General features: G+C 51.7%; 2 protein-coding genes across 4 annotated transcripts in view; one reads left to right on the top strand and one right to left on the bottom strand.

Moving 5' to 3' along the window:
- LOC143423924 (cytosolic carboxypeptidase 1) overlaps window positions 1-26949 on the top strand; it is a 30888-nt gene that overhangs the window by 2563 nt on the left and 1376 nt on the right. The window contains exons 1-15 of one of the 2 annotated variants that reach the window (XM_076895577.1): window positions 180-314; window positions 2035-2180; window positions 4383-4465; window positions 4966-5077; window positions 5158-5300; window positions 5370-5514; window positions 5583-5714; window positions 5821-5964; window positions 6372-6543; window positions 6922-6988; window positions 7154-7329; window positions 7416-8031; window positions 8395-8904; window positions 9097-9275; window positions 26672-26924. In XM_076895577.1, coding sequence (XP_076751692.1) covers window positions 217-314; window positions 2035-2180; window positions 4383-4465; window positions 4966-5077; window positions 5158-5300; window positions 5370-5514; window positions 5583-5714; window positions 5821-5964; window positions 6372-6543; window positions 6922-6988; window positions 7154-7329; window positions 7416-8031; window positions 8395-8904; window positions 9097-9275; window positions 26672-26924 — 2976 coding nt within the window. In that variant the 5' untranslated portion in view covers window positions 180-216. Of the gene's footprint in view, window positions 1-179; window positions 315-2034; window positions 2181-4382; window positions 4466-4965; window positions 5078-5157; window positions 5301-5369; window positions 5515-5582; window positions 5715-5820; window positions 5965-6371; window positions 6544-6921; window positions 6989-7153; window positions 7330-7415; window positions 8032-8394; window positions 8905-9096; window positions 9276-26671; window positions 26925-26949 lie in introns of those variants that run through there. The other variant, XM_076895576.1, reaches the window with a different exon arrangement.
- Nw (narrow) lies at window positions 10233-15535 on the bottom strand. 2 transcript variants are annotated; one of them, XM_076895611.1, is made up of 4 exons: window positions 15375-15420; window positions 13002-13359; window positions 12294-12449; window positions 10233-11228 (listed from the first exon to the last, which is right to left on the bottom strand). In XM_076895611.1, exons 1-4 carry the CDS (start codon window positions 15418-15420, stop codon window positions 10511-10513), a joined length of 1278 nt encoding a protein of 425 aa, XP_076751726.1. In that variant the 3' UTR covers window positions 10233-10510. The 2 variants fall into 2 exon arrangements, with proteins under 2 accessions (XP_076751726.1, XP_076751725.1); XM_076895610.1 differs by having other exon boundaries at window positions 11125-11228; window positions 12287-12449; window positions 15375-15535.

Raw genomic sequence — 26949 nt, forward strand, 5'->3', positions numbered from 1 at the left:
TCGTAAACGCGTGCGTAAGTGTCGCCGGACTCTCGTCGAATGGATACATTAGAGATACTTGTAAATGGACTTTAAAAAGCAGGAATAATCGATTGAAACAAACCAGCTGGTTCGCGCGTCGCGGTTCGACGACCGTTCCTTCTCCTCTTTTCGAGGCAGAGGGTGGACGCGGAGAACGCGTTGAACCTTGACGCGAGAGGACACACAGGGGAAGAAATGAAAAGTGCGTCGGAGAAGTACGACAAGGAGAACCAACGGCCGATGGAGGCGAGCGACGAGGTCGACGAAAACGCGGACAATGCCCAGGACGAAGAGTAAAAATCGCCAGAACGCTAGCAAAAACGCTCGTCCCCGCGTTTCGTGCGTGTGCTCGTCGCTCTGTGTCAGGTTTCCGGTCCCCGTTCTGAACGCACATTTGTAGACGCTACGACGCCCGCACGCTTCCTCTACGTTTCGTACGCAAACACGTTTGTTTAAGCTTCTCTATTTCACGAGTACGCTAGCATTTGCCGAACGAAAACTGTTACTGGTAACAAACTCGATAAAAGACAGGCACGCGACTGCGTAACGTGGGACGAATCTGTCAGCGATCTGTTCGTCGTAACATTGAATTTCTCTGGCAACGCGGTTTATTTTCAACACGGAATTGGTTGGATATTTTTTCGACGTAATGTCGAAACGTTCCGGCAGAGTACAGTTAGTCATTGTTGCTTGGCTGGACTCGCGAGGGTAATTGCAAAATTTGCATTGGCACGGGCAGCGATATAATTCCGGCCAAATAAATAATCGCGTCGCCGCGTCTGCCCTGGGGAAATGGCTGTTATTATATACAGCCGGTAAATCCCGAGTTAATTGCTCTCTACAATGTGCTTCTCGAACGTGGACGGGTAGTTGCATGAAAAACTGCAGGCGACCGAGGAGCTCTTTCGCAATCGCAATCAATTATTCGGTCGTAATATCGCTAAGACCCGCGGCGCGTTTATCGCCTGCATTTTGTTGCTTTGGATGTCGCGGCTTGAGCAAAAATTATTTCAATTTTCCATTAGCCACCTCAAGGAATGCCCGCCCCTCTAATGTATGGCGTACGCTTTCGGGCTGTAGACAGTTGATTAAACAAATTGCAACGTCCGTTCTCCAGAGCGATATTTAAACAACACGGAGGAGTACAAGTTGGCCGTGAAATTTATCGCGGAGCCTCGACAGGCAAGCGTAATTAGCCGGCGTCGTTAATTGTCGATCGCAAAGGCGAACGCCTTCGAGCGGTTTTCACCGCGATCGACGCGGTTTATTTTCGCCCGCCGCCTCATTATTCGGCCGCGCTAATTAACCTTGGATCCGAGGCGACCGCTTTCCAACGTTCGATTTTCATTTCTGCGACATTGGCCAGCCCCGTCGCGGCCAGCTGATCGTGAAAGGAGATTTAATGCGCATTACACTCGGGAAATTGGCGTGCCGCCAATGGACAGTCGATTGATGGTACCGCGGATGACACCGCGCTTCTCGTCTGCCACCCTTTTGTTTCTACCTCGATATAAGGAAGCAGAAGTGCGATTCTCGGCTTTTTCTATCGGCGGATACAGAAAGGAGCGAATAGCTGGACCGATCGTAGCGCGAGCTGGTACGCTCGTTCAGTTAAGTACATAAAGAGTTGGCAATGACTCCTGTTCTCTTTCATTGACACGCAATCGCGAGAGATGTGCGTTCTCTTGTTTTCGTTCTGCGTGGTTTGCAAAAAAGAAGTGATCGATCGAGTACGCGCGACAACAAAGGTTGCTCAAACATTAATTTCTTTCTGTTCTTCGCTTCTTTATGCGACGCAACGTTATCAACTCGCATCTGCATCGTTCTGCTTGCACCGCGATCCCCCTCTTTCGTTTCGCCAAGCTTTTAGGTAGCTCTCGAGGAGATTGCACGCTCGACGCCGGTTTGCCAAGATAAAGCGCGCTTGTTTGACTCGCAATCATTCCACGCTCGTAACCCCTCTCCCCGTTTCTGCTAAATAATTAATCACTGATTGTCGGGTTTGCGGTTCAGTGTGATGTCACCGAGCAGCAAAAGCGCGGACGAGGCTATAAACGATGCGCTGTTGGAGAAGCTACGCACTTGCGTGTCCAAGCCGCAGGAGGCAGACGCGTTCAGGCACATCGCTGCTAAGATTCATGCTCGTGTCACGTCCTCAGGTAACCACGCTCAATATTATCTTCCCTTTCGCGTTCATCCCCCTCGCTTTCACGATTGTTCAACGTCCACGCTATCGCGCAAACCTCTCCGGAACGCTCGCTTATCGTTTACAGGTGCGCCGTGTAATTAATAGTTCCTATTAATTCGCGCGACTCGGTACCATTCGCGCGCTATTAGCGCGAATCGATGCAAGCGTCCGTGTGGCAATCGGCGATAGCATGGACTGAAAAAACGCGAGCGGGGAAACTCTATTTCGAGGCGCGTTCGTTCCTCCGCGCGGAGCCAGTTTCCCGTTCCGTTCGCCGTTTGTCTCGGAAACGTAAACGAGGCGAACGAGGCGAACGACGAAACGGGTCTCTGAAATGCGGCAGCAAAAGTTTTAAACGAGTCGAAGGAGATTGGACAGGTCGAGACGTGGCTCGTGCCGCTAAAACGCTATTTTTACCGCGAACGTTGGCTTCTATTTCATCGGGCTAATCACCAGAAACTTGCACGATTTATTATTCGTACCGGTGTCAGGGTGCGCTAGCGAAGGGTGGCCGTTCGCGTCACCGGTCGTTCGACACTCGACACGTTCCACGGTACCGCGAATTCTCGCCCCCGATTCCGTTTCGCGTCGCGAACGGGACCGGCCAACCCCCTCCGTTAATTCCCGTTTGCACGAACCCCACCGTTAGAAACGACCACGAGCTTTCGCGTCGAACGAGCGAGCCAAGAAAAAAAGACCGAGACTAGAGCGCATAAAGAACACAGTCACGCTCTTGACTGTAAAGAAAAGGAGCAGAATTTGAATTCAGGTCGCTTTCGAACGTGTCTCTCGTTTTACGTCCTCGCGTAGATCGGATCGCTCGTTGGAAGGGACGAAAGAAGAGAAACGGAGTCACCAGGAATGACCATGCACGTCGTTATCGATACAATCGGAGTCACTTGTCTTCCCAAAACTCGTACATATTTCTGGACTCCGTTCTATTTGTCCGAGCTACGGTCACGCGCGACAAGCATATGCCATTTCGACGCGAATGACTGATCGTGATACGGATGAGGATGCGCAAACAGGTGTTACAGGCTAACAGTGGAACAGACTGGGCGTCACTCGTTATTTTCGAAAAGCCGGCTATCCCGTCGGTCGATTACATAAGGGCTTTCGGTAACGCTGATAGATCGTTTGGACGTGGTCCAAGGGAGACCGTACGATACAACGTCGGATAGTCGTCGAAGTGAATCGCGGTCGTGCCAACTTGATAAGGACTCTTCGTCTCGTTGGTCGATACTTGTGCGTATTCGGAAGTCCACGGACGCAGTGTCGTTGCACCGAGTCATCGTTTGGCGGGCGATAACGACCCTGCCCCGTGGTAAAAGAGTTCGAGTGTTATTGCTGCGTTCAGCCTCGTCATCGTACGACAGCCTTTCGATACGTCGCGTCGACGATGAATCGCGGTGGCGGTCTTCCCTCACGTGGGAAGGTAAATACCAGGGAGTGTCGGGCTTTTCTGTCTTGCGCGATTGCAAGTCACTTTGTTCGGACTCTCTTTGCTGGCTCGCGTTCAACTGACCTTTTTTTCCGAACCCCGCGCTGATGCTGGTGCTTCTCTGACGAGGCTTCAACGGATCGTGAATAGTCCTTTGCAAACACTTTGCGACGAAGGCGTGTCTGAACAATAGTTTTAACTGCAACGGATGTTAAAAGTACTGCGGGCAGAAGAGCCGTGCGCTGTCCTTCTTAACCGAGCTTAGGGGTTAAGAACGATAGAGGTAGGGATTGAAAATACACGTACATTGCGGAGGATGTTGCCGTAGCGGCTGAACGCTACCCCTACTCAGCCGGTTGGCATGAAATATCATTGTCCAGTTTTTTGTGGACGGTGTTCATGGCATTGGACGCGATTGGCCTTGCGTCAAGTCTGAAACGGGAGCCACGCATTGTGCCAATGGCCAGCGGTAGCATTGCCTGGTATCGCATGGAGGACGTTGTTACCACCACTTGTGCGTGCCCGATTATTCATTGTGGCAGAGACGTATAGCGTTTGGCGTCGCGATGCTACATTGATTCCCTCGGGATTTACATCGTACTTTGCTGTCGCATTAACGCGGAACCGATTAATGGTTACACGCATCCCCGCCGATTTCTCCTCGATCCCATTCAAACGCCAGAGATTTAATTGCCGCCATTATACACCGGGCGTAACGCGTGTATTTTTCAGATCGCAGAGTACGCGAGCGTACGCTGGAGAAATTATGGCGCAAGAATTCCGGGGCGATGCAAATATTTATCTCAACTCTGGAGGTGGGTGGATTTCCGATCGAGCCGGTATTTAAATCGCGTCAGAGGCCGCATTGTCAACCCCTCCGATCCGCTTAGCTCGCGCGCGGGGTTAGCGTTAATCGCTGCTCGTTCGTGATTTTCTGAAGAGGCGTGACTGTAAAGTCCGCGGTTTTTGCGAGCCCCCGACATTTAATCGACACTTGGTGGATCCAATTAAGGCGTGCGGATAACCATGTCACGATTAACATTCTGCACGAGATGCCGTGGTTAGGTCGCATCAATCCGCCAGGTCCCCCATCGTCTGTCTTGTCGACGGTGGTTCCCGCGGCATGCAAATCTGGAAATCCGTTCGTTCCATTTTCCGTTTAAGCCGTTGCACGCACGCAGCGACCCGGAATAATTATCCCCCGTGGCCTTTGGCGCGCGTCGAGCGCATCTCTCGATCGTTCGCGGACGCCCTCCGCCGCGGCGTTAATCGCGAAACGTACGAGGATCCATTTCGTGTGGACTGTTTGTTGCAGAACTGCAAGGATCACGTGATAAACTGCAGCGTGGCCAGCATATTGCACGAATGCATATCGCTCCGCGTCGCCAAGGGGAGGACCAAAGGGAACAAGAACAAAAGTGCCACAAGTAATAACAATTGCAAGGCACACACACACGGTGCATCGATTGCCCGGTTAATTGGAACGATAATTGGCTGTCTTTTACAGGGTCCAGCAGCCGAATGGCAGTGATGCAGCTGATCAATTTAGGCATCACGCAAGTCCTAGTTAAGCTTTTAGTTAACCTGCAACACGCGGACACCATATCGAGCGAAGTCCTCACGCAGGAGGTGCTTTGGCTTTTGGGCCAGGTAAGATAATCGCTGTTCCTCTTCTGGCTTCGTTCGATGCTCTGAGAACGTTCTCGACGTACGTTCCAGATAGCCCAGAGGGACCAGAAGTTCGTGTCGAAGATGAAGATGCTTAACACCATTAAAGTGTTCCACACGCTCCTGAAGCAACATTACAACAACAGCAAGACGCTGCTGCCTTTGCTGTTGATCATCAAGTGTCTCGCGAGAAATTGTGAGTAAACGTCCGAGAACTGTTGCGTGAATAACTGCTTCGTGGCTATTAATCCGGCGCGTTTTCAGCGTTCTCCCTTCAAGTGCTGGTGAAGGATGGTATCGCCGGCACGCTGGAGAAAACGTTCGTCTGCATCGGTTACATGCCGCACCTGAAACTCAGATCGCTGTTAGAATGCTTCAAATACTTCACAACGAGCAGTACGTACGGTATTTCCGATGGTATCGGCGCCACGAAACCTCGGGCAATTAGTTGTATCCGAGCGGGTATCGACGGACAATCAGCACGCGCCTGTTTCGTTCGCAGAACTTTGTTGCACGAAATTCGTGAAGGTCGGCCTGGTGCATCTGTTGATGAGGATCTTCGAGAGATGGGAACGATTCGACGGCCCGTTGAGATTGAAGATCTGCAACTGTGCCTTGATCACGCTGCAGCACTTATGCGTCATAAGTGAGTTTATTCGTGTCGACCTCTTTGCCTTGCAAATTACGATAATATCCGGCCGGATGTTGATTCTGCAGGGTATAAAACGTATGGTAATATAGACGATGGCTCGAGGTGATGCGTTTCTGCGCATCAGTAATGCGCTATTCCACCCTACCCCTCGAGTAGAAGAACAAAATTCAATACCATTAAACCCATTTTTCCGTCGTCCTAATTATTCTTTAACCATTTCATTGTCCCGTCATTGGCCAGGATCGCCGATGACCTCGACGCGTAATCTCTCCTTTTTTCCCGGCTCCCGACTATTTCTCGCGGGGCGAACGTCACCTATGTAAATTTATGAAGATGTTACGTCCACTGTCGGTGGTTTTATGCCGCCATTACACGTCGGTGGTTCTTTTTGCCTGTTTCAGAAGCCGGCAGGAAGGCTATCAAGGCGAACAATGGCCTGCAACTACTGTACCGGTTCTGCAGCAACTGTCCGGAGGATAAAGCGTACGATTCGCTGTTGTCGCGTATATGCGGGATAATCAATCAATGCCTGGAGAAGAAGGAGTTGCCAGTGCCCGAAATGTCCCCGGCAAGGTGAACGAAACATCCAAGGTTGCTCCAAATCGTATCGTTGCCTAATCGACGCTCGAATCGGTTCTCTCGAACGGTAGTTTATCATCGATCTGGAGTAACGGTTCGCCCATCTGTAAAACGGTACATAAAGGGAATCTCCATTAGCTCAAATTTACAAATGTCAATCAATCTGGAATGAAAATTACCTACCTAGAAGGTACAGCGTCCGTGACACGTTTGTACGCCCCGTGTCACATCTGAACGCAAGGGTTACAACCCTTTATCGTTTCAAAGGGATCCTGCGATACCCCAGACGATGTAAACGTAGATGACGATAATGATTAAGAACTGTTCTCACCAGCAAACGATTAGGTGAATCTCGATCTAACTCTTCCGCAGATTCGTGCTACCCGAAGTGAACGTTAGACCGAACAGCGCTGAGAGTGGCAGCGACATCGACAGTCAGGTGTGTACTTTTGTCGGCTAGAATTATGTAACTGGTTAAACCGCAAGACATTACACAGAGTCGTAAGAGATTGTGCAATTATGCCGTAGCTCGCGAGAACGTTTTAGAATGTTCGTTTAACGATCGTTCGTCACTTTTTCGACCAGTAAGATCGTTTTTTCGCAGGCCTGCAGCGTGGCTTCGCTAGGAAGGTTGTACAGCGACCTTGATTCCGGAGACGAGGACGAAAGTCAGATCTCGAGGACGAACGTGAAAACTATGAACGCGGCCGACGAAGTGGACGAGAGCAAGTTCTTTGCTGGCGTGTTCACGTCTCAGCGATCGGAGGAGGACCTGACCGAGTACGTCAGCGATATCTCTGATAATCAACCGGCTCGCGAATTAAGCGTTACCTCGATCAATCGCGCGTGATGTCTGATCTCTCTAGGTACAACACGTTTTTCAAAGAATTGGACGGTCTGCAGTCCCCAGTCTGCGGCGCGAAGTCCTCAGCGGAGAAGCTAACCGATCCAACAATCGACGCTACAGAGGAAGACAAATTGAACTCGCGAGGGACAAAAGGCGGCAACAAAACGAGAACGTTCACAAAGGACTCGACGAAAGAGGGAGCGTCGTCGAAAAGCCAGACGTCGATCAAAATTTTCAATGACACGTCCTCGTCCCTGACGGATCAGCAGGCTTATTGCGTGGTGGCGAGCAGAGTGAAAAGCGTCATTGGTTTCGTGAAGGTTGCTTACCCGGATCTAGTCGGCGGCGACGGTCTCGGAAAAGAGGAGCCGCTGAACAACAAGGACAGAAAGGTCTGTCGGTCGAAGCTTCTCACATGCGTGGAACGGGGCCTCCACGGTGGGACGTTGGTGCAAGAAGTCGTCTACGACCTTGACGCTGTGACCAACAGCGCCGGTAGCGAGGAACAGGCTCCGGTTGCCAACCATTTGTGCAACTGGGATGAGAATAGAATAGGTAAACGTTGCCCCGAGCAGACCAAACAGTTGCGCTTCGAGTCCAGATTCGAGAGCGGGAACCTGAGGAAAGTTATTCAGGTACTACTCTATGAATATTTCGCGTTACTCGTAGTCGAGCCGTGGACGTTTGTGCGAAACGGAGCCATACGATGGTTCGGACCTTCTTCCTCTTCTCCGCGTTGCAATGTTGGAGTTATCGCTCGTTTATTACCCTCTAATTCATGACAAATGAACGTTGTACATTCAAACAATGTCGGAGTAAAATGAAAGACGTATGTTCGTAAGTTGTTCTTGATTTGTGATTCGATTACAATTAAATTCGCACAAACGTCCACAGCCCGACCATCGTCTCGCCAGTTTACCAACCAGGAACCAATGCTTCCGCGAGCTTCCGTTTCGCGGCAAGTCCGCATCATTTCTTTCCAATCCGCTTGCTTGCAGATAGGCCCGAGAGAGTACGATCTGATCCTGACGCCGGACGTGAACAGCGGCTCCAGACACCAATGGTTCTACTTCGAGGTGTCGAACATGGAGGCGAGCCTGGCGTACACGTTCAACATCGTCAACTGCGAGAAAGCGAACTCGCAGTTCAACTTTGGCATGAAGCCGATACTGTTCAGCGTGACGGAAGCGCAGCTGGGTAGACCAGGCTGGGTGAGGACCGGCGCGGACATCTGTTACTATCGAAATTGTTATCAGAGGCCAGGGAAAGGGAGGAATTATCTGACCACCTCGTTCACGGTCACGTTCCCTCACGCGTACGACGTCTGTTATCTGGCGTACCATTTCCCTTACACGTACAGTAAGTTGATGACCAATATTTGGAAATGGAGCAGGAGGGTGCCCTCGAACACGTACTTCAGAGCGGAGACTCTGTGTGAGACGCTGAACGGCAACGAGAACCCTCTGTTGACCATCACGTCTTTGGACTCGAAGAACAATCCTATGCAGGTGAGCACTAGTCGACGAAGAAAACGTACGATTTTGCGTTAACGTGGTCTTTCGACGAGGGGTTGATTCCATCTGGTGTCACTTGAGGCCATTGATAAGAGACATATCTCTTGGTTTTATTACCGTACGAGGGAGTGTCAAGAACGAGAGATAGGATTTCATGGGATGATGGATCGTTTCTCCGTTTCACAGAACCGTAAGATCGTATTTCTCACGTCGAGGGTTCATCCAGGGGAGAGCAACGCCTCGTGGGTGATGCACGGCACTTTGGAGGCTCTGTTGGGGAACACTCCGTACGCGGCTGGCCTACGGGACGACTACGTGTTCAAAATCGTGCCCATGTTGAACATCGAGGGTGTGGTGAACGGTTGGTAAGTAATGATTCGTGAATCGCAGATCGCTTTGATGGGTGGCGCAGGTCATATTGTAAGAGTGTATTTCGTACCTTTATTAATATTCAATTACACAAGTTGCATATTCGCGGCGTGTTTACGCAATGATATTCATGATCCATGTGTCGGTGACTTATCATAGCAGTTAGAGAATCATTTCGCGATGTTGAACTACGCGTATGCCGATTGTCATACGTCTGGATGACCGAAACGTTGCGGTTCTCATCGTCGTTCGCTCGAGGGAACCCCTTACCACTTGGCGTTCCTCGAGACCCTGAACTCTCCGGTCCCGTTCGAGCCCGAAGGCGATCGAGGGGTCGAGCAGATCGGCTACCAAACGTTTCATCTTGCAGACGTACGCGATTACGTAAACTAAGATGATTACATCGATATGCATGAAGATTCCGTGGCACTGGCGTACTCCCAACCCTACACCGATGATGATTCAGTTAGTTCATATGAAAACAATGATAATGCGGATCACCGTTCGTTTCCACCTGTACTAGCTTAATGCCTGAGATCCCACGCAGACGAGTCCTTACGTTCGTGTTACTATCACCTACCATCTACGAGTGAATAGCGTTAAATGATACGTGCTGTCTGGTAAGAGAGACAGAGAGAAACAGAAATAGAGAGGGAGAAGGAAAGAGGAAAAAGTACGGAATCTGGTAAACGCGGATGCGATATTAATGTCCGCCAGTGCCATTGGCGTGCGATTAAGGGTTGAAATCGAATGATAGAGTGAATGCCCATGCGAGAACGACGTCGGCCATCGTCGGCGATCGAGGGCAGAAGGTAAAGGACCCGCGATTCTAAGTTTACGCGTTGAGCAAATGTTTTCGGTACAATTTCTATACGGTTCAACGGTTCGAGACGAGGTTGAAACGAGGTCGAAACGATGCCTGATCCACGCGGTGTCCCCTTTCTGTCGATCGAGACTGCCCCGACGATCCTGAACGGCGTGAAAGAATCTGACGAGCACTACCGGTTTGCATTCCATTTAGAATCGAGAACGTATGAATATGAGCGATGAATGGGCGGCGAACGGCCCCATCTCCCTCGCGATGGGGCCGCTCGGCTAGTCTGATGATATCGCGGTATACACATTTAAGATAACGTACGTTACAATACATCTAGCTCCTCGAGAATATCTCCCCATATTGCTCCCTTCACTTATCAACGAATAACGCGACGATGCCTAAACTGTAAAGCGTTTACTTGGACGGAGGATCTAATACTTTGCCGTTGGTGCGCACTTTGATGTTGTACCTGTAGGCCGGTTCCGCCTCTGGCAGGATCGTGCTGCTGTCGTCGTCCTGGTCCTTCATCATGGACGACTCGCCCGCCTCCGGCTGGTCGTTCACGTAGTAATCTTGGGCGCTGTCGTACGGCCCGACCGTGTGCGCGTCTTCCAATCCATTGTTAGGCGACTCGGTTTCACCGTGGGCCTCGAGGTAGTCCGGCGACTCTCGATGCTCGACCTTCATGTCGGAGGTCGAGCGTAGAGAGGAACGATGAACCTCGCGAGTCTGCAGGCCCTCGAACACGCTGTCCTTTCGCGCCTGGGGGCCCGGGCTGTCGGTGAAGAGGCTCGCGATGTCCGGCAGATGGTCCGGTCTTGCGCTATCCAGTTCGCCGTTAGTGGGCTCCTCGTGCTCTTCCGTGACGACTGGCGACGACGTGGACGGAGCCAGGGCGGGCTGCTGTTGCGGCTGCTGCTGCTTGTCAGACGCGGGAACGGCCGTGGTAATCAGCCTGCTGACGACCGGGTCTTCGGGTTTGTTCTCGTCGACGGAGACCTCCTCGTCCGGTGTTACTTTCTCGTAGATCTGATCCTGCTCGTCGTTCTTGCTGGCGTTGCTCTCCTCGTGTTCCTCGACCTGGTCGTCGCTGGCTGGCGCCGTGGTTGTTGTTATGTAGGGTCTGCGATTTCTGGAAATCGCGCGACCGGTTTCAGGTGAACTTTGCCGCCTCGTCTTCCGAGGGCAAAGCGATAGACTCGGAGAGGGTTTGTTATTCGGAGTGAAAGATCGAGTGACGTGAGTGGTGTGTGTGATTTGTCCTCGTTATTTGCCCTGTGTCGTGTCTGTGTCGGTGGTGTTAGTTGTGGTGTTAGAAGCATCGGAAGGAAAAAAGCCTGGAACCACTACTAGCTTGGTGGGACCACTACTAGTTTAGGGCTACGTCTACTTGAAATGTTTCGATTAATCGCATCGATTTCTGTTGCGTCCAGTAGTGTCCACGCTTTTTCACACTTGCGTGTGTATATTACACGTGTTGCGGTGCGTGCGCGTGTGCCTGTGTGCGTGTGTCTTACGTTTGCGAGAAGCGAGAGAATGCGTTATTATTAATTGTAAGCCGTATCCAGTTTACGTCCGGACGGCATCGAAGGATGCCGTACAGTTTCCCAATTACCATCTACTTTACTCTCTTACTTTACTCTCTTATATATCCAGTCAACTGTTATTCATCAGTTCGTTTCGATTCAGTCGTACAACTGCACGGAGAAAAAAAACTTGCCACCGTCAGTCTGCCTACGCTTCGTGCTCGGTGGCTGCGAAAATCATCGTTCTAATTACCGTGACGAAGAAAGCAAACGTTATCCCGCAATTAACTCCGCGAGACGATCGTATCCGAGCGTTCATCGGTTCAATTTCCACGCGTCGGCGTTTCGTGAGATAAAATTTACATCGCTCGATGGATCGTCGTCGTTAGAAGCTCGTTTGCGTACACAGCGGTGGCAAGAATCGCGTGGTAATTCCGACCGTGTCGCTAAATTACCGTCTCCTCCACCCCGTCTGTCTTATCATCCCCCGACTGTGCTCGTATTTTTTTGTCCGTGCGCCATCGAGTTTCACCTTTTTGTACACACACTGATGAAATCTTCCGATAGCATATATATATATATCCCCATTCCCGTTTTCTTTCTCACTTAATCTCTCTCTTACTCTCGACGGTTTCGTGTACTTTTGTGACAATTATTATCTCACCTCTTACCCCTGAGTCGCAGAGACTGGAATGCTGCCGTAGTTGTAGTAGTAGCATCTCGTTTGCTCGCAGATGAAGTCCTTGACCAGGGTGCAGTCCTGGGCCTCCCAGGCCAACGTGGGCGCGACCATCGCTACGCATCCGTCCGCGCTGCCGCTGTCCCCGCTGGAAGCGTGCAAGTTCCGGATTAGAATTTACAATCACCTGTACGGGGCCCGTTTACCGATTCGACGCACGCGTTTCCGGGTGGAGACGCACACGCCGCGGAAGGGACCGAGCCGATAATTATCGTTCGTGACAAAGTCCCGATTGTCCTCTTCGTTAACGTCGAACACGCTCGAGTACGTATCCCTAGCATTTCTAGCCGCCTACGTGCCGCCCGCTTCTTACTGCGCGCGAGCCTTTTGTCTAGCCTGTTTCCGGTTATGACGAGGTTTTTTTAATTAGAGGGGTTGCTCGATCGCAGGGATTGTTCGTTTCGATCTGATAAACCATCGCCTCTGGTGTTACAGCATGGGTTCCTTGATTACAGAGACAGCTGGGTATCGGTCTTTCGTATCTTTGACAATAAGCGTCGCGGTGAGTGGGGAACTCTGTAACGTTTGGCTACTGCTCGGCCACCTGTGCTTTCAAGAGTGCAGCAGGGAACACGGGACTCGTCTTAGTCGCTATATCTCGTCGTCTCTACGATATGTACTCTGGATGCAAATCATTTACCTTTCGCGTGCGACTCGTTGGGGTTCGGTGCCTGGTGGTACGTCGGCAGGTCTGTTGCCAGGTCGCCTCAGCATGTAGTCGAAGGTGGCGTTGAAGGGGAGGCCCGTGCTCATCCAAAGGAACATGTCCGTTCCCAGCTTGTTGCCGGATGTCCAGAAATCGTACTTGACGTAGCCAGCGTTTTTCAAGTATTGCGTCATCGTGTCAGCCTTTTCCTTTGTCTCGAAAGAGGCCAATTGAAGACCAAGGGAGCGACAGTACTGATAGGCTAGGAAGTAGTTCAGCTCGGGACTGTACGGGTTCATCCTTGACACGAAGTATTGCACTCCGTCCAGCTGAATCGTTGTGATCCTTTGGGCTGTAAATTGATTGTAAATTAATTCCTAATTATTCATGGAGGGGGGTCTGACAACATTTGACCGTAGCTGAGAACGGTAGACCAGCAGAGTCAAGAGGCAGGTGTTCCATCGATTCGAATGCCGAGGACTCGTCAACCGAGCCAGCTGACGAATAAAAAAAAAAAGAAATTCCTTTCTCGCTCCCGTATTATCTCATCGAGGCACGTCTCTGCCATTGACTTCCGACCAGACCACAAATGGCAGCCCCAGACGCGGGAAAAATCATCCTGTGAATTCTAATCTACTCCGTGTCCCATTTCAGTGGCGTCGCGCGGGACCGTTATGTCTGGTCGCAACAGTGAATATTATGTATTCGTTAATTCTCGGATGCACACCCGCGGAACAGAAGGAATAATGTATCCGTCTTGCGGAACGAACGTTATTCTCATCCATATGGATTTCCACGGTCTATCAACATTTTAAACGAACCTGTTTCCATCGACCCCGTCCCTCTCCCTGGCCGCACCACGTTAATTGAGCGTTATGGAGTTCGTTACAGCGAAGAATCGCGCTAAAAATGTCAGTGTCGTTTACAATGTCACGCTGGACGAGGCTCGATTCTGTACAGCTCGTTCTACACGCCTCCCTGAGTCGTCTCTCTAACGCGATTTTAATTTACTACCTCTGGATGTGTACACATCACCGACGCCGTTCGTTTTTACGCCAGCTTCGCAGTGACTCTGTACTTTGCGAGAAGCGCCGTGTTCACACGATACACACCGTCCGAGTTCATCGAACTTCTACGGCTATTTGGTTAACTGTACTTATAAATTATGACCTCCGTTTAGGCTCCCGAATAGCCTCCAGACGGCTAGCCTGTCTCTATTAAGTCTCGCGTCTCGAAATTTCGCGCGTATTTCATCCTCAGGATTTTGCTCGCTTCGTGGGAAAACGAACACGAGATCCCATCGAAACCTGGGAATAGATCGTATTAATTCTTCTCGTACGTTTTCATTGGAATAATGAATTTTTTGCTACAACTCGTTGCGAGATCAATGCAGACGGTTTTTACGATGCTTGAACGAGGTGGAAGAAAAAAGAGGCTCTGAAAGGGAGGTCAAATATTACGAAATATGTAAACAAAAGGCTCGAAGTGGCTCGAGGAAGGCACGAGCTGGTTTCGCAGGGTGCGTTCCGCGCAAAAATGTTCCGGATCGCGAAGCCGCCGGCGCAGGTGGTGGTAAACGACCTGAAGACCTTGAGACGTCTGCCGCCAGTGTTCTCGCGAAAGAAGACGCCTTCTAGACGCTTTCAGCGACAATTTCATTCACGAATTACGCCAGTCGCATCTTAATTGAGGCGACCTCGATGCCAGTAAATTGATGGCATCTACGCTAGCTAAATATTTTATGTCTAATGCAAGTCGCGACTGAGAATAAAAAAAAAAAAAAAAACTGAAGTTATCACAGAGTAGAGGAAATAGAGAATATTTCCATTTACTAACTGGAAAAAAAGAGTGTCCTTCGGTGAAGATGAAATAAATCGAGCGAATGATGAAGGAACGATCGAGAACGTCGAACGAGTGATCTTGAAATCGCGTGCGTGATCAGCAACCGCGAGTTTCCCCTTCAGCTATTGAATGCGCCGGATGTCAAAGCCGGCATTTCCATCGTGAAAACAAGAATGCCTGAACGAAACGTCGTCGAACAAAGGGGATTTGAAGAATCATGGAGGAAGAACGAATCAACGAGAATCAATGTGTCTTCGAAAGAAAAAAAAAAGCTCTTATTGCAGTCGCTCCAACGACACTATCCAACCATCTTCGTTAACTTAACCATCGAAAAAACGCCGAAATTCCAAGTTCGGATAAGCCAACTAGTCGAGGTTCTACCAGGGCAGACAGCGCGACGAACCAATCCCAAACGAATTCCACTTAGTCGAGACTACACCCTAGCTAATTTCTACAATCGACGATCGACGATCGAGCGGGACCGATAAATGTTAGTGCTAGTGGGAATTGAACGAAAGTACCAACCTGAGGCGAAGGCCGCGGCGAGCAGCAGTAACAGGGCGATCTTCATGGCGGTGGCGTGGTGTCGATTAATCGATCAAGCAGCCGTTTCCGTTTCCGACTCTCTCGGAATACACCGGATGTTAGTGTTAGGGTCGCGTTCTCGGACTGGCCTCGCGCTGCGCTGTGGGCCCCCTTAAGAGTCTTCTGCCCGGATCCCAGAGGAGGGGGTCGTTGAAGATGATTCACTGGCTAACCTAGAGCAGGACGAGCGTGGCCCACGAAGGGACACGAGGCGGCGCGGCGGCGCGGGTGAACGCGGGTACGTGGCTCCAGATGGGGGAGACATACGGGAGAGCCGCGATCCGAAATGTAATCGACTTTGCCCGCGCAAAAAACCGAGCCGAGGTGACAAGGTCGCGACGAGGAAAAAGATAGGTGCCACGATAGACGCCGCTATCGGAGGGTTAGAGAGGACGATGATGCGATGCGTTCGTTGACACGGCTCCGCGCCCTCCGCCGCTCGAACCCGCGTATACCCGTTGCTCCCCCCGCAGCGAACTTTGCTGTCTTGGCGAACTTTTCAGTTACGCGCTCTTTCTCCCCCCTCCCCCCCGTCTTCTCGCTTTTTTTCCGTCGCTCGTCCTCGAGGCGGAGATCCATCGGTGACTCGACGGCCCGTGGAGTCGTCGATGGTTCGTTTGAACAAGAATGAAATAAACGCTCGAGGAATTCGACGTCGATCGCGAGTCGCGTACGATGATTGTTCGTTCCTCCTTTTGGTTCCTTTGGCCGCTCGTCCACCGTGCAAATGAAACGCGGGTAGATGGGAATATTTTATCGGTTAGGAGAGCCAAGGATCGAGGAGAGGAGTTCGATCGCACGAAGGCAACGGGGAACGTGGCGTGAGGCTGTCTACCAGACGGCGGGAAGATCGTTTATGCTGAACTCCGGCGCTTCAATCTATTTGGAGTGCCGGTGCACGCTATTAATAACGTTGTCCTATCGTTTAGTTTGTTTTACGCCGGAGGTCGGAGCGGATGGAATTTCACTTCGGCGTCCCTTCACGGTTTTCATCGTCCTGAATGGAATTGTATCGACGGGCCCGCGCAAAAAGACACCTACCTCAAGGCAGACTTCATTTCTGAGCGGTGCGCGCCCGGTGAGGCCGCGCGGCGACACCGGCTACCCTAAAAAAATCCCCGTTTTCCCTCGTCGACGACGAATCGGTGTCGACGATCGGTGGTCCCGTCCGGGAGCATCCTGTCGGTGACGGACACCGAGCGTGGGCTTTAAAAGCCCACCGCGGTTCGAAATCAATTGCGAACATTTCCTCGTTGCGAATATTTTCTCGCTCGGTTTCCTCGTGTTTCGATCCCCTTCAGGAAGTTGTATGTCAGCGGCATCGGTGTGACGCGGGGCGTTAATTGCTCGAAGGAGCTGGAGCGCGCGCGGCTCGCTCGCCAGTCTAGCAGGTATTACGGGAATCATACGCGCGTTCAATATATTGCGGACGGTGGTACCAAGTGACTCGGTGGATTCTCCATGAAAGTCGGTACACCGGCGCAGGAGGTTTTGAACCGGTTCCCCTTGTTAAGCCTTTGGCGCCGTCTATTCTTATTCCTCGCTCTTTCCGCGCTTAGTTTTTTCCGCGCCCGGATCCACCGGCCATCCCCATTAAGGGGGGCATCTCTTCGACGTCTGAAAAACGTGTAATCGCTTTACAATCGTTTAAATACATCCAGCCAGATTCTTATCGGGCTTAATGTCTACCTATAGCCACGAGTACGGGACGGTCGCTTCGCTCAGATTTCGCGAACGTAACATCACGTTAATTATTACGATCTGTACGCTCGGTTAGCGATGAGTCCGGACCGTTACGATACGGGGGACCTGATAGGTAGACGGGTATCGAAACTCGAGGCGATCCTTACCGGAACGATTCGCGTCGAGATGCGCGGTCGGTACCGGAATTCGATTGACCGTGTTAAGGGGCGAAAGATGTATCTTCTCCGGACTGCAGAGATTCCACCGTTGGCGTGTTCGTTGTGGGTCCCAGTGCTCGTGGGACGACGGTATCGACGGTGGGCACGGCGCGGCAAAAAGCCTCCTGGCTCAAGGTAGGCTTCATTTCTGACCGCGTCTTGTCTCGCACGAGGGATCACCTGCTTCTGGAATACGTGATGCGGTTCGGTTTTCTCGCGCTCGAAACGGCCGTGCACCACTACGGGCGCCAGTTATGTATACTTTGGTTACGACGCGCAACCGGTACCAGGAGAAAGGCCCCGCAGAACTCCAGAAAGAGGATCTCCTTTTTCTTCCCCTTGCTCGATCTTCGCGCTGGTTCCACAGTCGTCTGCTCTGTCCCAGGGCTGTGCCCGACGGAGTCGATATCCTGTAACGTTGCTGGATCGACGATCATCGGCCGCGACGTGTTATTTCTGTTACGCGGTGTACGAGAGCGGCTCGACAAAAAGCAGCTCGCGTGACATCCGAGACCCACGGAGTTCCCTCGCGATCGCTGTCCTCTCGTTTCGTCCTCCCTTCGACGAATCGAGAAGTTCGAACGACGCGATCGGGCCCACTTGTAACGAGCTGCGCGCGATCTATTTAAAGGCAGGCGGTCCGTAAGGTACCCGGAGAGTACCAGGGATCGAATTTGCCGAAGACACGCTTTGTTAACGGAGGCCAATGTCGAGAGGATCGTAAATCGGAAGGAGTGATCGCGCGAGGGGCCGGCAATAATTATAAACGGCCTTTAAAGCGCTCGTTCTTCGTTCGCTCGTACTAGTTATTTTCCAATTAAACGCGTCCTTGCATTTAGGAGGATCTTATTACATCCCCGTTCGCTATTTTAAAACGTCGTTAGATTTTACGTAACCCGGCTGGCCGGGCCGTTTACGGTGGGTACCCCCATTACAGATTTATTATGACGAGGCGCGCCGCCCCGTCGCGGGTATCGCGCTCTCGAATCTTCCGAGGGGTTGCTTTCACGTGGCAAGCCACGGGCCGCGAATTTACTACAACGGCGTGGTTCGTTAACAAACAAGCCTCGCTTATCTGTACCCGAGGCAGGCGAAAGAGAGGAAAAAGAGGGAAGAGAAACGGATGGTCGTCCATAGGGTGGATGGTGTGTGGTAGGGGAGGTAACAGGCGGCGGCACTCTCGAATCTAGTATGTTCGAGCACCGTGGGTTGGTGGTTGCGCGGGTCACGTTTCGCCAGTGTACACGTTGGCGCAGGTCAGTTTAGCAGGTCGGACTCTCCAGCGACGCTTATTCCCATGGGAATGCTGCTCCGTGGCGGCGGTGTAGCGCACTTTAGGTCCGGCAATGCCTACGGGGGTCTGCTCCGTTCGTGGCCATATATCGGTGGGTGAAACGAAAGCAGAAGCTCGATCCTGGATAAACAGAACCGATCCTCCACCACCTTGTTCGTCTTCGCCGGTCTCCGTTTCTCCATCGCGTACGGTCTATCCGCGCGAACGAGACGCTAGGAACAACTTCTCACAGCCCGAGAGCCGGAGGGACTTGGTCCTTTTTTGCGGGAAACAAAAGCAAAGAAAAGGGAGCCACTCGAGAGAGCTGCGAGCAACGCTTGTTGCTGGACGAAGAAGAAGAGGTAGAAGAAGAAGAAGAAGAAGAAGAAGAAGCGGCGATCGAGGTGGTGGTGGTGGTGGTGATGGTGGTAGTAGTAGTAGTAGTAGTAGAGGACGAGGTGGATAAGAAGGAGGTGCCGGTGGTGGTGGCGGAGGAGGCGAAGGAAGAGCGGCGAGGATGCTACAGGGGGATTCTCGAGGTCTATTTCAGGCCCTGCCAGCAATCGCTATGTAAGGCCCCTGGTTCTTTCTATCCTTTTCCCTACTCCCAAAGGAACACTCGTCTCTTCTCCTTCGCTCGATCCTCGTTCCGTTTCCTCCGAGGTCTTCTCTCTCCTTCGTACGTACGCTCGTACGTTCCACAGGCATCGAGCGTACGCTCGGTTTTAGCCCGCGAATAGCCTCGGTGTTCGAGACGATCGGAGAGGAGCCATACTGCCCCGAAGGCTTCGACGGCGTCGGCTCTTCCATTTTGATACTTCTAGGACAGTGATCCTCATCGTCCTGCCTCTCTTCTGCGATACATATACAGAACCGTCCGTCTATACCAGGTGTATCGTAACCAAACACTCGTCCGACTTAAGACATCGTTCCCTCGTGTTACGTCTTGTCTATCGACGATGTTGCTACTGGTGTAGTTCTCGGCTAAAGTCACGGCTCGTTGCGTTCTTTCCCGCGATTTACAGCCGCATCTCCTATCTGATCCTGGAATACGATCCTACGATTATTTCCAGGACATTCAGGATCCTCGATCCAGGATACTCGTTTTCCGCGGGCTCCAATTAAATCCGTGCAAAAAACGATCGAGCGACATCGCGCGATAGGAAAGTGTGGCAAGAACGGCCTTGCTCACTTTTTTTCTTCTTCTCGATTCGCTGTTCGGAAACATAACTCAGTCAGCACTCGGGACAGCCGATCGACTCGCGTTCCACATTTAGATATCGTTCGCAGCAATGATTCTCGCGCCCATACATTACTAATATCCCCTAGCGAACCGAAACGGAACGGAGAACCGTAGGTAAAGACCAATACCGTCGATACCACTTAAAACTATAAAGTCCCGTAACGCGCGACGATTTTACTCGCCCGAGAAATCGAATCCGAGTCGCAGTCGAGTACGTATTCCACGAGCGAGCGAATGCCATCGGACTCGATCATCGTACGGATGGAAAAGAGGGTTGAGAACGCGGCCCAAGCCGAGTTATCGAGCATACCTTCGGTCCGCGGCTCATCGATTACGTACCCACGCCTTGTTATGCGCGCACTGTCCGTCCTGTATATATTTAGACAGTGGTGTACTCCGGGGGATTTAATGCGATTACACGGTCCCGTGGCTAGCCGTAGGTGAGAGCGAAACTGGTCGCCAGGGGACACGTAATCCTGGTTGCATTCCCTAAATCATCGCCGGGACGGTAACGTCCGCTGTCCGTTTCTCCCTCGCGCTTCCCTCTCGCTGTCCCCACGGTGGTGGCTCCTCGACGAGAGTGGCCTCACCGGTGCGTCTGATCGCCGATAGAACGTAGAAATGGATGATAATAACAGCCGCGGCGGCGTACGATCGTTAAACGCGCCTCGTGCTGCCCACCGTTTCACTTGGGCCCCTGTTCTTGCCGCTGTTACGTGCCCAGGGCTCGATGGGCTGACCTAGAACCTGAAACCGTGAACCTCCGCTTCTGCTCCTGCGGTTACATGCTCGCGAAACAAGCCACGCTTACGTCGCTTTGATATTTAATCGTTCGCGCTAGTTTGCGGCCAAATTTACGACCCTGACGATGCTTCGAACGATTTTTTCGACGATCGCGCGAGCTGTCGGCGGTTGAACATTCCCGAAGGCGCGCCTGTCTGCACGACCGCACGTTTGGGCCCCCGAACAATTAGGTGACGCCTGGAATCATCAGGTTCATCGTGAATTCACCGCAGAGGATGCTTGCTTTTACATTCCTTCTTCATTACGACGGATTCATTTATATTCGTCGACTACGACGCGGTGGTTCACGTTGTTTAAACGAGCGTGGCACCAGCGTCCGTGGACGTCGAATATTATTCGGAGGAAAAAATCGTCTAGGATAGAAGCGCATCGCTCTCGTCACCGATTCGACTATACGTTACTGGTTTTACGAGTGCCTAATTAGGAAGGAATCGTTTCGGAGTCGTTGCGATATCGTTGAAGAGAAAACGATTTACTCGCCGGATCAGTCGACAACAATGGCTCGTCTGGTTCCGAGTATTAGAAGCAATCAATTCGACCCATCCTAGAACGAGCCGTCAAAAATTCGCTTCATTAGCGGCACGTTACACCCGCTCCGCCATTCTAGCCTATTTCGACACTCAATTCCGTCTGCGGCCGGTCGTTTTATACAGTTTCTCGGTATTCCTGCGAGTTACCGAGAAGGATTCCAGGGAACCGTACCCGTGGACCAGCCGGCCAGACCTCTAAATTAAATCTCGATTCGGATAGGCGAGAAATCTATTCCCCGCCCGCGCGCGCGGACATTCGTTCAGCATACGGAATCGCGAAATTAAATCTCGGGATTTATCGCGTCTCGCTGCGGGCTGGCGCGGACGACGAATATTTCGCATTGTATCATCGAGCCAGCTGCCGGGGCCGTTGGGTATCGAATAAATCGGTATTCGATGACGGGACACGGATGACGTAGGCATGAAATCGGTGTCCGGGTGTCAAACAATTTCCTGATCGCATGTCCTTGATGGTTAACATTTTAAATTAATAAATACCGTTAGTGCCGGCTCGTTTTTTACCTGTCGTGCCCCTTCGCTTATCGAGGCGAAATGTATAACCGGTATGACGAATGGAGGAGGCCGGAGAATCTTTGCGTTATACTGGGCGCGCTCGAAACCGCGATGGAACCGGGGAACCGTACTGGAAACGTGCAAATGCATCTTCTGTAAACGTTTAGAGAGCAATTAAAATTGTTCTCCAGTAGAAAGTGACACTGCAGAGACAATTGGGAACAATGGCGAACCGTTTTATTCTTATACAGAATACGCTGGCATCGTTCGCGTAAGAGAGTGGACTAGTTTGCTAACTGGATTAGCTAAAAACAAATACCGGAACGGAATTGTTTCTCTCGCGAGCGAATTTCGTCGTTGGCATCCAATTTACTTTCACCTGACCTCCTTTCCGCTCGCGTCGCGATTTGAGAAACACCCTGTATCTAACCAGCTTCGCTAGTGGTTCTTGTAATACGAGGTGCATCGAACTCGAAGAACAAGTCGCGCGAATCGCGCGTTTTTTTACACGATTTCCTACTCGTCCGGTGCATCCCCTCCCCGATCGATGATGCCAATAACCGAACCCAGAATTGATTTACCAGCCGGCGTTTTATTAATCGTCGTTTCCACTTTGCTCGCAGCTCGCTGTGAAACGCGAATTTTACGAGGCCCGACGCTCGGTCCCGAAGAGTTTCACCGCGACGAATCGCGTTATGGTAAAAAAGCTCCACGGGGCATTCCTACGTTTCGTTCTCGATGGGTACGCGAGGCCGTGCGGGCCGCCTCGCCGCGTAAGGGCTGCTTTTGCCGCATCAGCTTCGAAGAAACGATCGGTCAGGGGCGCAGAAGAAACGTCAAGCCGTGCCAAGGGAATTCATCAGCGAGTGCTCGCCCTTTTCTCGACCGTCCCTCGACGCGGCAGAAACGAGAGTGAGCAAGAGAGAGAGAGGGAGGGAGGAAAAAAAAGGAGCGCGGAAAAGAATGAGGGAGAAGAAGAAAAAATGGAGTGGAGATTCAGAAGGTGGAGAACGAGAAAGGAGAGAAGGAGAAAGAGAGAAAGGGGGAGAGAGAGAGTGAAAGATGTATATGTATATGTAGAGACCTTGGTTTCACGATGGAATGCAAATCGGGGACTGGTCACGAGTATTCTAATGCGCGAACGCTTTAGCCCTTTAGCCGGGCACGATCCTGAAAGGGACGTCACTTTCGCGTCCCTTTCCTATCGGTGACGCTATAAAGATACCTACTCGGGTCCCCCCTTGTTCGCTTTGCACGGGCGTTTCTGAGCGGGCAGAACGGGGCCCTGGAACGACGTATGGTAGCCGAAGTCGGCCCTCGATGCCGCACGACCGCGACGACATCCGAGATAACCGCCTCTCGGCAGCTACAACAAGGTGCGCAGCGGTAATTTGCACGTTTAAAAGACGATACACCGCGACAAATTTAGCACCTCGCCGCGGATATGTAGATTACCGTGTTCACCCTGGTATCGGTCGGTCGCGAACGAAATCTTGCGTCAATGGGACACGTCTTGGACGCACTTCGTCTTCGCGTTCCCGCTGATAATTCACCGGAGGGATTATCTTAGGGCATTTTCAATCGATCGTTCGATCGTTCCAGAATCTGGAACGCGAGATGCATGCACCCTTCGGTGTTAGATAGGCGAACGTTGAATGGGACCAGTTTCGAGACCGCGTTCGATCGCGTTCCAGCTCGCGCTTCTAGTTACGGTCGTATCTCAACGGCGCAGGAAATAGATTTCTTGCTCGCGGGGTTATGGGGGAAGCCGCGCGAGCCGAGCACCAAGGAAAAAGGAGTTCACAAGCGCGGTTACACGATCGAACCCGGGGATAACCTCGAAGGAAATGCCGCGAGGCGAGAAGAGATGAAACGAAGATAAGAGGGGCACAACGGGCACCTCGGTAGTAAAGTTCACGGAAGAAACGCGTGATACGTGGAAGACTGCCACGAAAAAATGACCGTTCCCAAGGTGCGCGAGATTTCGCTTTACCCTCGGCAAAGAACGATCCGCGAATTTTTCATCCCGTCCACCCTCCCCTCCGCGTCTTGTCGCGGATGCTGCCTCGTTCCACGTAGTGTCGTGACTTCTGGCCGTATTTTCTTTCGAACGGCGTAATCCAGCGGCACGGCTGTCGAGATCAACGAGATCGAGGGACTCGCGCGGCGATAGATCGGTGAGAATTACAGGTAACGGGATTAACCATCGATTCTTGGCCTTTGGACCTGTTATCTACCTCTATACCTCTGAGCACTCAGACCGTGAATAATGTTGACGTCACGTTAACAGTTGGCCGAGTCACCGATCTTTCGATAAAACGTACGCACAGAGAGGAAAGCGACTCGTTGAAATTTCGAGTGCTAATTTTTCGCGGATCTTCCGGATTCGAAAGGAGAACGCTTGGAACACGATTCTCTACGATCGAGTAACTCCGATTCGCGCGCTTTTCGTATCCCTTCGGGGCACGATAATCGGCCTCGCCTCTGACGAGAGTGAAACCAAAGGGAACGCGTAAAACCACTTTCGATGTAATCCACCGCAGCTCCCCGATGCCGCATCGGTAATGCTGTTCGGTAGCGTCGTACCCTGTGGTACACATCTCGCGATGTCTGCCTCCAGATTTGCCAGCGGGCGGACAATGCGCGATAGATCGGATGCGAAATGACAATGAGGCTGGGAACGGCGATGATTCTCCCGTTGATTTACGATCGATTAAATTATGACGATAAATCGCGGGATCGGGGCTCGTTAATCGTGGCCCAACGAGCGGGTAATTCACCGGGGGTTTTTACGGTTCCCCGGTGTTCGAGGGGCGGCGCGCGGTACCTTTGAAAATCTCACGCGCGCGGAGCCAGTCCGAGACAAGCGGTCGGTTAAGTGTAATTTGTACAGGATCTCCCGCAGGAGGTGAGAGAAGTTCGCGGTCAAGGCTCCTCCGTTCAAGTCATTGACATCGACTCGCTGCCACGAACAGACTGATGTTGCCCATTACATCGGCTGGCCAATAAAACTGCGAACGAGTATACACGTACGCGAGGTACTTGTGTACGGTCTACAATAATTGCTTCATTGTCGCTCGCGCGTATTTGCATCGGCGGCCATTACGGTTCCGTTCTACCGTGCAATTGTTCGAGCGTTTATTGCTCCGCCAAATGTTTTCTTGCGCCGACTGAATAAATTATAATCACGCCAAGTTTCTGCTGCCATCCTCGACAAAGAAACGGAGGTGTTTGTAATTATTATTATGTATCGCGAGCGGAGAAAAAAATTTAATCGACGGTAAGGATTCTCGAGGTAATCGTCGCGTTCCTTCTTCTTCTTCTTCAGCCTCGATTCACCGAAGGTTCTTCAAATAAAAATCAGCGTTCGTTTATTTTCGTATCGGCTGTTTTGTTACCGTGACCGAACAAATTGCAGCCGCAGGAAACGGCTGTTCCCGTGGAACGTTTACGCGATCGGCCTATCCTCGAGAAAGAAACAAAGGTGTTTATAATCATTAGTACCGCTATTAGAAAGGAATTAACCGAAGAGAAGAAGTCCTCGATAATGACCGTGTTCCGCCTTCATCTTCTTCTTCTTCAGGTCCATCACGGGCATCCCGAGATAGAGGCGAGGATAACGGAATCGCAGTTTTGAGAAGCGTCGGGGTATCGTCGCGCTTAATGGCGTCGCGGAGGCAGCAGTGGCAGACTTCGTCAGCGATGATTTCATTTTAATACGCGTCCGGGAGCAGTTCCCGCCGGCTTTTTCGTCTGGACGTGCTTCTTTTTCTCCGTACCCTTTCCCCCTCTCTCTCGTTCCGCGCCGGACGAAATCTATTATCGCCGATGACTGTTGTTTTTCGACGATTTCTGCGAATGTCCACTGGTGAACGTCCTCGACGCGGCAAACGATGACGACGACGACGACGACGACGACGACGACGACGACAGAGCGTTTCCTCGCGTATATCATCCGCAGGTGCATCGTCACCGCGTGTCCATTACTCTTACTATTCCTCGCCATCTGTCCGACACGAGATATCGATCGTTACGTTGCTATCTTGGGCCCGTGTCACGTGCATCTGTACTACCTTAAAGACCGGAAGCGATTACGAGACGTCAAATTGCTAATGTTTGTATTACGTGGCCGATCATCGGAAGAGCCGATCGGCGATTCCTGTCCATGGTTACGCGTGTAACGATTGTTAATACCGCGGTGAGCGACTTCTTGTACCCGTGACCGGTACCCGATAATTATTTCTATCGCCAGCCGATGTTCACCATCGCCGGTATTACGCTTCTTATGGAACCACTGGTTCTTGGAAGCGGTTGGCTGGTTAACCTCGGCTTCGTAAATAATCGGCAACTATTCGAAAGAGCCTTGTACATTGATCGTGTTACGTAACCGACCGTCCAGAGTCCGAGCGTTAAATATTTAAGTTTCCCGCGCGATGGGGCGCTCGAGTGTTTGTTGTTCCGATGGAAGAATTCGTGGTTTCGGGCAAAATCGCCGCGTGTATTTAGTATTCCAGGTATCGCGCATCGTGTACATCTTGAAATAATGTCAAGACGACAGGCAGAGACGAGGCGGCGGTGCCGGGGCCGGTGGTTCACCATTCCCCACCATTAGCTATGCGCGACGCGGAGGCGTCACTTCCTCTGGCCCGACTTCCGCTCGCCGGAAACGTCCTTCTAACCGCGGTTGAATCCTTAAATGAAGACGATCTCTGACAAGGCCCTTCTCATTCCCGGTTGCGAGCCTCGCCTAAACGTGCACCATCGACGTGCAAACTGACAGGAAATTCTAAAACCGTGCTTCGCAGAAGCTCGTTCACCGATATAAATACGCTTCGATTAATTAACCGCCGTTCATTAACGAGCAGCGTACCTAGAAAGTACGATGCGATTGATAGCACTCGCTAGCAACTAATCTGGTAACGCGTGGACCTTCGAAACTATCGACTATAGCCGAACCGTACTTTTGATCGTAGCAATCGGTACGGGCTGACGAACGAGGACCTGAACAGACGATGGAGCAATCCGAACCAGGTGCTCCACCCGGTGATCTATCACACGAAGGGACTGCTGGAGTACTGCACGAGGGTGGCGCAGAGGCCTCCCTACGTTTTCGTCGACTATCACGGCCATTCACGGAGGAAGAACGTGTTTCTGTTCGGTTGCTCAAGGTCGGGTTCCTGGAGCGCCGCGGACAGGGCGAAACCGGACCAGCCGGCGCAGTATTTGGTAAGGGATACGCGAAAGAGGAGGA

The sequence above is a fragment of the Xylocopa sonorina genome, chromosome 5 (assembly GCF_050948175.1).
Source record: "Xylocopa sonorina isolate GNS202 chromosome 5, iyXylSono1_principal, whole genome shotgun sequence".
NCBI classification, from domain to species: Eukaryota; Metazoa; Arthropoda; class Insecta; order Hymenoptera; family Apidae; genus Xylocopa; species Xylocopa sonorina.

What these genes read in the sequence shown, in the direction of transcription:
- Nw (XM_076895611.1), bottom strand. Translation starts at nt 15,420, where the DNA reads ATGAAGATCGCCCTGTTACTGCTGCTCGCCGCGGCCTTCGCCTCAG. An exon ending in CGCCGCGGCCTTCGCCTCAG is followed by an intron (nt 13,360 to 15,374) that starts GTTGGTACTTTC and finishes ATCAATTTACAG; the next exon opens with CCCAAAGGATCACAACGATT. An exon ending in CAACGAGTCGCACGCGAAAG is followed by an intron (nt 12,450 to 13,001) that starts GTAAATGATTTG and finishes GCACGCTTCCAG; the next exon opens with CGGGGACAGCGGCAGCGCGG.